The sequence below is a fragment of the Schistocerca cancellata genome, chromosome 1 (genome assembly GCF_023864275.1).
Source record: "Schistocerca cancellata isolate TAMUIC-IGC-003103 chromosome 1, iqSchCanc2.1, whole genome shotgun sequence".
Taxonomy (NCBI): Eukaryota; Metazoa; Arthropoda; class Insecta; order Orthoptera; family Acrididae; genus Schistocerca; species Schistocerca cancellata.
Window position 1 is genome coordinate 773,188,428 of NC_064626.1, and position 12,061 is coordinate 773,200,488.

At 36.5% G+C, this 12,061-nt stretch overlaps 1 protein-coding gene across 8 annotated transcripts in view; it reads left to right on the forward strand.

Annotated features, from left to right (window-relative positions):
* The window catches only part of LOC126187198 (broad-complex core protein-like), a 439,455-nt gene that overhangs the window by 259,882 nt on the left and 167,512 nt on the right, over nt 1–12,061 (forward strand). For 2 of the 8 annotated variants that reach the window (XM_049928275.1, XM_049928276.1), the window contains one exon: nt 6,271–8,143. The exons of 5 other annotated variants lie outside the window; for them this stretch is intronic. In XM_049928275.1, the coding sequence (XP_049784232.1) occupies nt 6,271–6,545 (275 nt within the window). In that variant the 3' untranslated portion in view covers nt 6,546–8,143. Of the gene's footprint in view, nt 1–6,270; nt 8,144–12,061 lie in introns of those variants that run through there. One more of the 8 variants, XM_049928282.1, reaches the window with a different exon arrangement.

Genomic DNA, 12,061 nt, shown 5'->3' on the forward strand with positions numbered 1-12,061 from the left:
GGGTACCGAAAAAAAGAACAGATCAAGATGCAGAGGAACGGGTTGTTCAAAGCTAACGAATGTGAGATGTTCTGAATGTATGGTGTTTTTGTGCTTTACTTCAGGAAGAAACTGTTTCAGAAAGTTTCATACTACACACAACATTTTGAAAAATTTGTAAGAAGATTTTGTAATTTTTTTTATTATATTTTTAACAATTTATATTTCAACAAGATCATGTAATGAGACAATTGTAACAATTTTGTGCATTTTCTGGCATGAGGAGGAATGGATGTCATGCAAATAAGCAAAAATAAAGTGATATTAATTTCTTCACTGATTGGTTTGTTAGCAACCCGATGTATATAATACATGGCCTGCAACAATGTGTACATATAAAACAAAATTATTTATGAATATTTTACAATCAGTGGTGCCCACCAACACATTAAAGCTTTTTTTCTCAATTTACTGTATTAACTGCGACTTCAGGTCTCTAGAGGCTATGATGGGTTTGGTCAATCTCTTCATGTAGTGATGGATTATTAATTCAATTTATTAGGCTGGTGCATAACTTCATAGCATTTTTTTTTGTGTTTGGTATTCTGGTTGCTTTGGCTTTATTTATTGATTGCCATTTTTTGTTTGTTATTTGTAGTTCACTGTTGCTATTTGAACTGATATATCGTCATTTTGTCATTTGGCAATAGTGAGTGGAGCTAGAAAATGAAGTGCCAGGGTGAGAAATAGGAATGTTTCTGGCACATTCTTCTGTTTAAGTTCAATAGAGGGATGACATCAGTGGAGGCAGCCAGAAATAGTTTAAGCTGTGTATGGGGATATTACCATTGGACATAGAATGGCAAGAAAATGGTATTCTCATTTTAAGAAGAACCATTTAAATGCAGTAATCCACACTGGTCCATGTCAGTGTAATCAAGAACTGCCAAATGTGAGGAAATGTGATCATTCCACCATCGTGCAATGTTTGCATGGAATGGGGTGGGTTCAAAATTCAGGTGTATGGGTTCTGCATGCTCATCATCAATTGGTTCATAAATAACACTGACCATTCCTATGAATAGCTGAACCCAAACAAAGTAGCAACTCTCCATACAAAGACCTGCACACATGCACAAAACATAATATTATGCACCCGGTGAAACAGTGATGGTGTGGTGCACTATGAATTGCTTCCCCAAAGTGTAACCATAAATGCTGACATTTACTTTCAACAATTGAGACATCTTGCAGAGACAATCCAAGAACAATGACCAGGAAGACTGTATGAAGTGATGCGACTCCAAAATAATGTGCATTTGCATGCTGCTAGATTGACAGAAAACAGTATACAGGAGATGTGTTGGGAAATCATTCCACACACAAATCATTCAGCTGACCTTGTGCCTTCAGAATTTCACTTCTTCTGCTCACTATTGAACAACCTTCAAGGATCTTCCTCTCTGAATGAAAATACTCTGAACATGGCTCAATAAATTCTTCACCTGAAAACCACATAGATTTCTATTGTCGTGGAATTGAAAAATTATCCTAGCATTGACAGAGTGTTGTAATTAGTGAAGGCGAATATTTTATGGATGCTAAAGTATCTATTGTGTACATCCTGTGTATATATTAAATTATGGAAAAATGCTACGAGCTTATGCACCAATCCAATAATACCTCATGAAACTAATTTTTGTTAATTACATTTCTTAGTTAAGGAAATGACATAAGTGTAGAAAATTGCAATTAAACTAATTGAGTTAATACAATTGAGTGTAATATTTACAGTCAATGAAATTATTGTAGTGCATAAGCCAACTTCAGGAATGTAATTGAGTACATCATAATTGATTGTCCATCAGAGATTTTCCCAGTGAATATGTAATTTAAATTCTTCTTGGTGATCTAGTTGCATGAAGTTATTGATTCTGCACAATTTTCTGCAGTCAAAGTTGCTGCCACCTTCCAGTGACTGCTCAGGATTGATTGGTTGGTCCACCAGAGTCTCCGTTTACACTCTTGTTTGCCACCCACTCTCTTCAGCAGTGGCCACTAAAACTGATATGCTTCTACCATTTTGTGGATGACACTTTTGTCATGATGCCCCATGGGTGGAAAACATGATGAGTTCCTGCAACATCTGAAATGCCTCTATTCTAGCATAATAGTTCAATGTTGTGGTGGAACATGATGATGCTATCCCAGTCTTGGATTTCCTAGTGAGACAGAAATGTAACAGTATGCTGAGCCACATTGTCTACAGAAATGTTGCTCACACCAGTTTATATCTACAGCTACATACTTTCAGTTGTCACCACAACTCACAATGTGAAAGGGTCTTGTGTGCTTTAGGCCGTAGAACAAGAATAATCTCCAAGGAAGAGAGCTTATCCCCAGAGCTCTGACACCTAAAGACCACATTCAAGAGACATAGATAAAATGACCAACAAATAAGCCACTCTTAATGGCAGCCAGTGGCAACACAAAAATGGGATGAGCAAGAGGCTACTCAGGCAACAGTGTACTTCTCTTATGTGAGTGATATGTTGAACAATGTTCTGCCCACCTCCCAACATCTCTATTTTGTTAGGAACTGTGAAGAATGATATGGAACTGCACAAGTGGGGAGTCTAATTGCCAATGCAGCAAACCATATATAAGGGGGGGGGGGGGGGCTACTTGTGCAAGGCCAGATCAATCAATTCAATCAGTTATCCAGGCACTTCCTGTTATGTGAAAAAGTAAGGCAACCTTCTACTCCATGCTTCTTAGATGAGACTGAAACTGACTGAATGCATTGCATCTAATTCCATATTATTTACAAATATACTGTGGTCTTCACTAGTGAAAGCCTCTATTAAAAGAAAGAAAAAAAAAAGGAAAAGAATTCATTTGAAAGCTAGCAACGTTCTCCCTCTTGTTAATGTACCTACTCCTTGAATTACTTACATTCTGCTATGACTTTCCTTTACCAGATTCTTAGATAAATATGTCTGCATATAAGTTGGTGATGTCACAGACATCAGTTAAAGTTTGATGAGAACAGCAACACGTTTCATTTCTTCATTTAGTTTATTACTGTTTTGTTTCAAATAATTGAGCATATTTGTATTTATGTTCTCCAAGATTTGAATAACCACCTAGATGTTTTCATGACTCTGACTATATCTTTAATTGATAGTAAGCATAATTAGACTGCACTCCTACTGAATCTTTGATTGAAGGTTATCTTTGTCCTAGAGAGTGATATATGTATTTACTAAGAAAGTATATTTTTTGGAGATCAATATCAGCTGTGTTTGGAATATATTGGTGGAATTTTATTAATTCATGAGATGCCACATTCTATAGAAAGTTGTAATAATTTGAAGTTCAATGTTCACAATAGCAGCAGAATTAACGTCATCAGCTTTAGGGAGAATGGTGACACCATCTCCAAATTTTTAGTTGATCCTTTGAATAGTTTACATGCTAAGGATCCTGGAGCATGATACATGTTTGTTTTGTTTGGTAGCTAAGGCTTTCTTGGCCTCTGGACAGGACAAAATTTCTTACCTCATATAAATGAATATTTTCAATTTATATATATTAACCAAATACAAACAAACTCTGCCCCTTTTCCACCCTGCCCCCCCCCCCCCCCCCCCCAAACCAACAATCCCAAACCTATCATAATGAGAAACTAACGATGAGAGTGACCTGTCACAATCTGACTTATGATCTCGATGAGTGTCTCCTTTCTAGACTTGTTTTCATAATGTGTGAAATTAATAGTGATCTTGGCTCCTTGGGTGTCAGTATTATTGAGATGGTAAGAAGGAAGTCAGCTGCATGGCACAAAAGGCACTAGTGCTGACTATTGATGATCTAGTGGTTCTTACATTTCACAAATGACTAGGTTACAGCCATTCTCCATTATCTGATCATCTCGACAAAAAGCAAAACTGATGTACAATTACTACTACTCCTCACACATGCACGAGTGTGCCCCCCCCCCCCCCCCCCACACACACACACACCTTGCTTAAATACCCTGTATATCAGTATCATATAATAATATGCTCCAACCTTTTGTAGGGATTCATATGCAGTTTTCTTCTGGAGAACTCTCAAGAAAAATAGCCTCACCGTTTTACTAGTACATGATAAAATCTTATTGTATACAATATCCAAAGTAGTAGGTGCGTAGAAAGAGGACAAATGTACAAAATAATATATACTTGTTACAAAGGTGATTAAAATCCATCACCAATGAGGGTGCTTTTTACTGACTAAATTTGTTCTCTTATTTGGTTTTTGCTAGCAAATGACAAATTTTTAAACAACAGAGCTTTGAACTACATTACACACTTTTGCAAGTTGCAGATTACATTTTAATCATCAGTCATTTTTAACTGTACATGGTGCAGTTTGTCCTTTGTCTTGAAGTGTTATGTTATTGTTATTGAAGTGTTATATTATTGAAGTGTTATATTATTGGAGATCATCTAACGTAGTATTAAGTCCTCTGTTGTCAGCAATGCTGATGGTGGATCACTTCTTTTTACTACTTCTGTATTTTTACATTGGAAGTATCACATGATCAACCCCAGGATTTACCAAAAGCATGTATGAAACAACTAAATATCGAAATCAGGACTGCTGGACTGAATGTGGAAGCTGGCTCTTCAAAATTGCAAGTCTGGAATTGTAATAATGTGCAATCCCAGCTGTAGGATACTCATACAGTGTCAATATAACAAATATATAGTAATGTAAATAATTTGGGAGTTTAAGTTACAACACACAAAATAGTAGAACTGTTAAATTGTTGCCAGGCACATACAGATCACACACTTTAACTTGGCCCATTTGTGGAGGATGCTGGGAGTGAAAGTGTGCAATCAGCTCAGAGTGCATTGGCTTAAGAGACAAGCCCCACCTGCTTCTCCCAGAGCAGCCAGCTTACAGATTATAAAACAAACAAATGTGTGATGGGTTAATGCATCACAGAAGTGATGTGAAAGTAAGCATCACTTTAATGTCTGAATAATCTGAAATGGAATCTTACTGCACAGTATGATGTCAGTCAACTTTTACCGGTCAGATAGGGGTCGAGCTACAGTGCGCAATGAGTTAACAAGTCTGAAATTTTAGCTAGCTTTTAGATAAATCCTTTTTCAAGCTTGAGTACAGATACTGGAAGAACTGAACAAGTGCTGTGGCTTTGACTATTTATCATTATGTCCACATATGAGAAACATCCTACCCGCAAGCCTTCCCACCCATCAAAATTGGTATTCCGCTGCCATCCCAATCCACACAATGTCCTGGTCCATCTTTGTGCAGCATCCACTACCAACCACTTGCACATGGGTCATACCTCCAGAATCTGTCCAATATACTCACCCAACGTATCTTACTCCAGTCCCATCACTGGCCTACCTTATACCATCACAGGCAGAGTCACCTGTGAAAGAAGTCATGTCATTAACCACCCCTGCTGCAATTTCTGTGTATATGGGAATCAACTAGCTGTCCACCAAAAAGAGTGATCACCGCCTTGTGGTGAAGAACGGAGTTGACGACGCAGTGGTGGAACATGGAGCATGAGTCGTGCTTGGGTAGCTTAGATGGTGGAGCACTTGCCCATGAAAGGCAAAGGTCCTGAGTTCGAGTCTCAGTCCGGCACACAGTTTTAATCTGCCAGGAAGTTTCATATCAGCTCTCACTCCACTGCAGCGTGGAAATTCTCATTCAGTGTCTCCCCTGTCAAAGGCAAATTTTCTGTTTTGAGTGGACACACTCAATTAACATTGATTGTACTTCTAAATTTTTCTTTGTTCTAGTTGGTCTGAAGTATATAGTATGCAGTTTGTGCTACAACAGGAAATTGTTGAATAAAAATTGTAAAACTGTTGGTGAGGTTTATTTTGATTATAATTAATCAATGCTGTTTTAAAATTACATCTAAGAATGGTGTAAGCTTATGTTAATCAATAATGGTGCATCTATGTGTACAGATTAATAAAATGATAGTACTTTTTTAGAAAAAAAAAATGAAATGACATTAATATGTACTGAAAATGTGGCCCTTCGAAGAAGTAGCTAAGTATGTTCATTAGCTACTGTTAATTGTGCAGTATTTTCAGAAAAGTCTATTGAGACACGTTTTGCCTAAACTTCATTTTAATCATTGGTGCAGTATAATTTTCGCACTATTTAAAAGAGAAGCATAACAGTTAAATTAGTTTATTGTTCATTTTCCCCATGACATTGAATGTAATGTAGATGTGTTCTTTGTAGGTAAACCAAGATACATCACAAGTTTTCGAGGTAAAAAGCAGCTTGTTCATGATGGATACATATATCACTTACACTGGTATAGAGGTCAGAAGAAATATTGGAGATGCATTGAATATAGCAGAGGTTGTTTTGGTCGTTGTACTATGGATGATGATAAAATTATGTACGTTGTGTCACATACTCATGCTCAGCGTTTTGATGAGATACGTGAGAAGGAGCAGCTATCACACTTGAACAATGAACTTTATAATTTGACTTATAAAATTCGACTTTAGTAGTAAGATAGATAGATAATGTCGGTGTTTGTAGTCTAAGAGCTTTAAAGTAATGTAAATATTATATATAATTATTCTAATGACTTTTTTTGTCAAAAGAGAATGTTTAAAAAAATTCTGTTAGAAAATTATTTGTGCTTTTCTAATTGTTATTTTAAAATTGGGTTAAAAAATACTCTAATGATGTAATTTACCCCTACCTACTATACAGTGAAATATCATTGCTGCTTATTATGATATACTGTGTAAAGAGGATTTGTGTTGATTTAAATCTTAATCTAATATCAGTGCTGGATTTTTGGCCATCCAGTAGTTACATTGTTTTGTTTAACAATCATCGTAGTATCTGTTCTGGTATTTTAAAACATTAAACTTCTCAAATCGAGTGGGACAAAGGTTGCTGCCCAAAATTGTTAAGCCTAGTTTAACAAGTAAGCGTAGGCTATAAAATTCTGAACGTTGCCATTATAAACCGTATTATGATTTTGTTTTCTTAAAATATGAGCAATATTGGAAATGTGCTTATGCATTGAGCACTTGTTGTTCATTGAAAAGTAACAATTACAAGACCAAATAAAAGAGGTTTGCATGATAGTTAGTAGTAATTCATAATGCCTACATCCAAAATCTACTGTGTTATTGGAAGAATGTGAGTTCAACAATTAATATAGTCATAAGTAGTGGAAACTGGAAATAAGTGACATATAAAAATATATCTGGGCACAGCAGCCAAATATTAAAGGCACGGAGTGTACTAGAGATAAATCCAAATGTAGCATTCACTGCAGTTATGGACCCGTATATGGTTTATGGAGAGAGAAAGTGAATAAAAGATATTTATCATGGAATCTTAAATCCTGTGGTTTTGGATGACATATATTTGGTTTTGAGTGTTAGTATTACTCCCACAAAATCCTGTTACAGCTATTATTATTATTATTATTATTATTATTATTATTATTATTATTATTACTATTATTGGCCATGCTGGCTAAGTTTAAAAATCGCGACTGCATGGAAAAATTATTTGCATTATTCTGTTAACAGTTACAGTTATTTATTTTATGTTTAATTTAACACATTACAGTACATTTTTAGCTTGTTTTGGTCTTTATCAGGCATTTATGCGTAAGAACTTTACTTAAAGTTACAGTTTATTTGAATGTAGTCATTTGCTAAACTGTAACTTTTATGGCTGTGAGAATGAGCTCAGACAAAAACAACAATCTCACAGTATTCACTTGAGAGGAAGTAACTGTCATAGGAAAAAAAGTTTGAAACAGAAATGGTTGAAGAAATTTAAAAAATAGGCAAGTCGCAATGTCATGGTGTATAGAGGTACAGCAGTCCCCAACCCTAATGTTGATACAGTCCTAGTGGATGTGGTATACATTCACCATTCTCCAACCATTGAGTTGTCTTACCAAATACTTAAAGGGAGAACTATAACTTAAAATTGGATATTGAACAATTGTTGCTTGATAGAGTTATTGAATGTCTGCTTGAAGGTTTTTGTGCCAAATTCTGTCCAACTGGCACATTACATCATCAAAATTAATGACAAGCCAAATAATTGATTGCACAATGGCCATAGATAGACCAATTCATTATTGACTTGCTCAGTTTGTGAAGTTCTTTGTCTTGAATAATTTAGCTGAAATTGTTGCCCTTTCTTTGTCTGTATATGTACATCACATCTACCAATTTCCATTCAATTTGGATTATTCCTTCATTATGTGTTTTTTTATTTTATTTTGTTTTTATTTTTTTGATGTATTATTAATTGCCAGAAATAACAATTATATAAAGTTAAAAGTAACCCCATGCAATAACGATTGTAGAATTATGTTGTGGACCATATAAAAGAAGCTGAGTTGGTTCTAAAAGTTAAATAGATTACTAAGAAGCAGAACTGAAATAAAGAGTAGTGCACTGAAACTATAAAATTACACACAAGGGAAAAGAGTACTTTACTATCAATTATCTTAACACTGTGAGTATTAGAATCAAAGCCTCAGTGATTTTCATTTCTTCTGCCTCAAACTTACTCTGATAGATGACTCCAAATACAATCTTTTTGTGATGGATACAAAGTGGAGGTAATGAACCAAAGACAGGCTGAAACTCCCCATGCTTATGAATTTTATTCATTGATGATTACTAGAAATGTTGTTTTTGTCATTCGAATTTGTTCCCTTGAGCGAATCTGATGATGATCAGTTTTGTTTCTACTATGACAACTGACACAAAAATTGAAGCACTCAGAAGCAAGTCAAAAAATGGAATGAAATTTCACTGGCTGAGAGGGTATGCGATATCAGTGATTACAAAATTGAATCAAATTTACAAAGAACTTGGCAGTGTGAGCACACTTATCAGTATGATGTTGCAACCCCCTCTGGCTCAGATGATGCATAGTTTCAATTGGGAAGAGTGTCAAGACATTGTATCCTCTCCTGAGGCATGCTGGGCCACAGCTGTTTAACTGGTTCTTGATATCCTGGATACTGGCACTGGGGCATAGTTGACATCCAAGCTGGTCCCACACACATTCTATTGGTGACAGATCTGGAGATCTTACTGGCAATGGGAGTACGTCAACATCAGGAACACGTGTCGTGTGTGAATGAGCATTGTCCTGTTGAAAAATGGCACCGTGATACTGTCTCATGAGAGATAACACATAAGGGTGTAAGATGTCTGTACATATTGTTGTGCTTTCAGAGCTTGCTCAGCCATTGCCAGTCATGACCTAAAGCTATACCCGAATGGCTCCCCATACTGTGATGCCAAAACATTGGAAAAATGGGACCTCCCAACAAATCCCCAACCATACTCACTAAATGATGTTCATCTGGGGTAGTGCAGAACTGTGATTCATTGCTGAATGTAATGTGACACCATTCATTGGCAGTCCACACTTCTGATTCACTCCATCGCTCCACATTCAGCCATTTGTGTTGTGGTGTTAATGAAGGTCTACACATGCATCGATAATTCCCTAGTCCAGCTGCTGCTAGTCTCCGACCAATGGTGTGAGATGACAGCGACTATTGCAGGAAGTCCGTTACATGTTCTCGGATGGCAGGTGCAGATGTGAAGGGTCTATGATGTGCATGGTGCACAATACTACAATTCTCCTGTGTGGTGATATGAAGTGGCCAACAATAACCATGCCAAAGAATGTGGCTGTCTTCGTGTTCCCATGCATCTCAACACTGAGCCACTGCCACATCAAATTCACCTGTACAATTCAAACTGCCAGCCAATTTGAACCCCACAATGAGATCCCCTTCAAACTCTGTCAGGTGCTGATAATGCTGTCTCACATAAGTATGTGGCATCTCCATGTCCTTCACAATAACCACTCAACATCATATGCTGTTCACACATCTTATATCTGTACCAGCCTGGTAACAACACTAAACACAAACATCACTAAAAACTCTGCTGGCTGTTCCATCTGTCACAAAAAATTGCAGTAGTAATCATTTACACACCCCCACAGTGGTGTATACATGTATGAAGGTACACTGACATCTGAACATGTCTTCTCGGTGCTCCACATTTTTGTGCAAAATTTATTCTGTACCAGACTATCCATTTACTGAAATCCTAGAGTGTGTGTCTACTGAAAATAACAGTGAGAAGTCGCGTACAAAATGATTGTGATCTAATGTAGTGAATAACACTCGTAGCTTCACCTGCAGGGTAAGTCACTTACTTAGATGTATAGAATACATATGCTCTGGCTATTCTTGGTGTTCTTTTCATCACTTCTGACTGATGATGATTTGATGCAACTTATTCTTTCTGTCTCTGTGTTGCTCCCTTATTTGTTCACTGCTTAGTTTGCAAAAGAAATTTTTCTTAATGTATCACTGTTTGCTGGATCATAGTTTAAAATTTAAGTCCTTTATTATCTGTCTTTAGTCTTATTCCTTATACATTTCTACAGTGACAGAAATTTCATGATGGAAAGAAAAAAGAAAATTGAAGGTGATGAAAGGCAGTTGGTTGTAGCGAGACTGATTCTTAGTTAGTGGATGCCCACATCACTAAAATTGTAGGGTAACAAAAGGTTTATGTCATCTGTGTTGGTAGTGAAGGAATTGTAGGGGCTAAAATGTGTATGACAAGGAGGAGGACGTTGAGGGGTAATGGCTGGTATGGGCTATAGAAAGATGGCTTTCAGCAAAGTAAGGAGTGAAAAGGTAGCATTCATAAAATGGAGAGAGAGGGCATATAAGACAATGTAACAAAGTCATGGGTGAAAGGGGGGGAGGGAGGGAGAATGAGAATACATGGAAGAGAGATAAGGGCTGAGAGCTACCTGTCTTTCCCCTATCACTCATCCCATTGTCTCCATACCCTCCTCGCCATATACACTTTACCTTCTCCCAGTTGCTGGGTGTCTTTGTGATTGTGGGTATGAGACATGTGCTTAGAGTAAAACAAAAGGCTGTAGTTAAAAAACTAATATCAATTTGTGCCTATGGATCAATGTACGGAATAACAGTCAAACACTGTAGCTTTACCTCTTTCTTATTTATTTGGACTGTACATGCTGAAAACATTTGACTTTCTACCACTTACATCACTATCTAATGCTAGGCAGTTAAGTGCAAAGTTTATGCCAAAATAGATGAATTGCCAATGTATAGGGAAGAAAATTAATTGTTGATAGTAGTAATTTGAGTTAGAATGGATACTGTTTATGTTTAAATTATAGGTAATAGGCTACAATGTAATAATAATGATAGTAATAATTATATTTGTTTCTGTACTAGCCATATGTTAATCAGCAGCAGGTGAGTGGCTATTTTTCTTCATTATTGTTTATTTTCTTTATGCATTTAGCTAGGTATTTCCTAGTATGTTATTAATAAATTACAGTTCCTGCTGTCAGACACACACATCTGTACCTTAATTCTGGAATTTAGCTCACTGCTGATGAAAAGTGAATCTTTCTTGAGGATAAGTTAATAAGCATGTACACTATTAATGTAACTGCCTGTGCTGCTACTGGCAACTTTCTGTCAGTATGGTGTCCCTCTTTTGCATGTTCAAGCTTTGTCCCAGGGGCTTTTTGCAGCTACTTCTCTGCAAACACTGCTCCATTGTTATCAAGTCAGAAGACTAGTGCAATTTAATTTGATTTCTTTAGCTGTAAGGTGTTGCAGAGACTGTTATTCAAATTGTCTGACAGGCAAATGTGATACTGAATCCACTGTAAAAAGTGTATGTAAGACACTGGAGAAGTTCAGTTGAGTATAATCATATGTGGATAATGAAGCAGGGTTAGTAATGCTTGCATACCTACTGTTGGGCAACTGAGTGTAATATTTATGTTAAAATAGATACCCTCTGCCAAGACCTATAGTCTGTTCAACATAAGAACAGTCGTGATGTAAACATTATGCTGCATATTCTTCCCTGTTTGCTACTACATTATTGGATTTCATTTCCCACAGAGCTTCAGCTGTATATAGTTGGGTATAATAATAACCTTATGT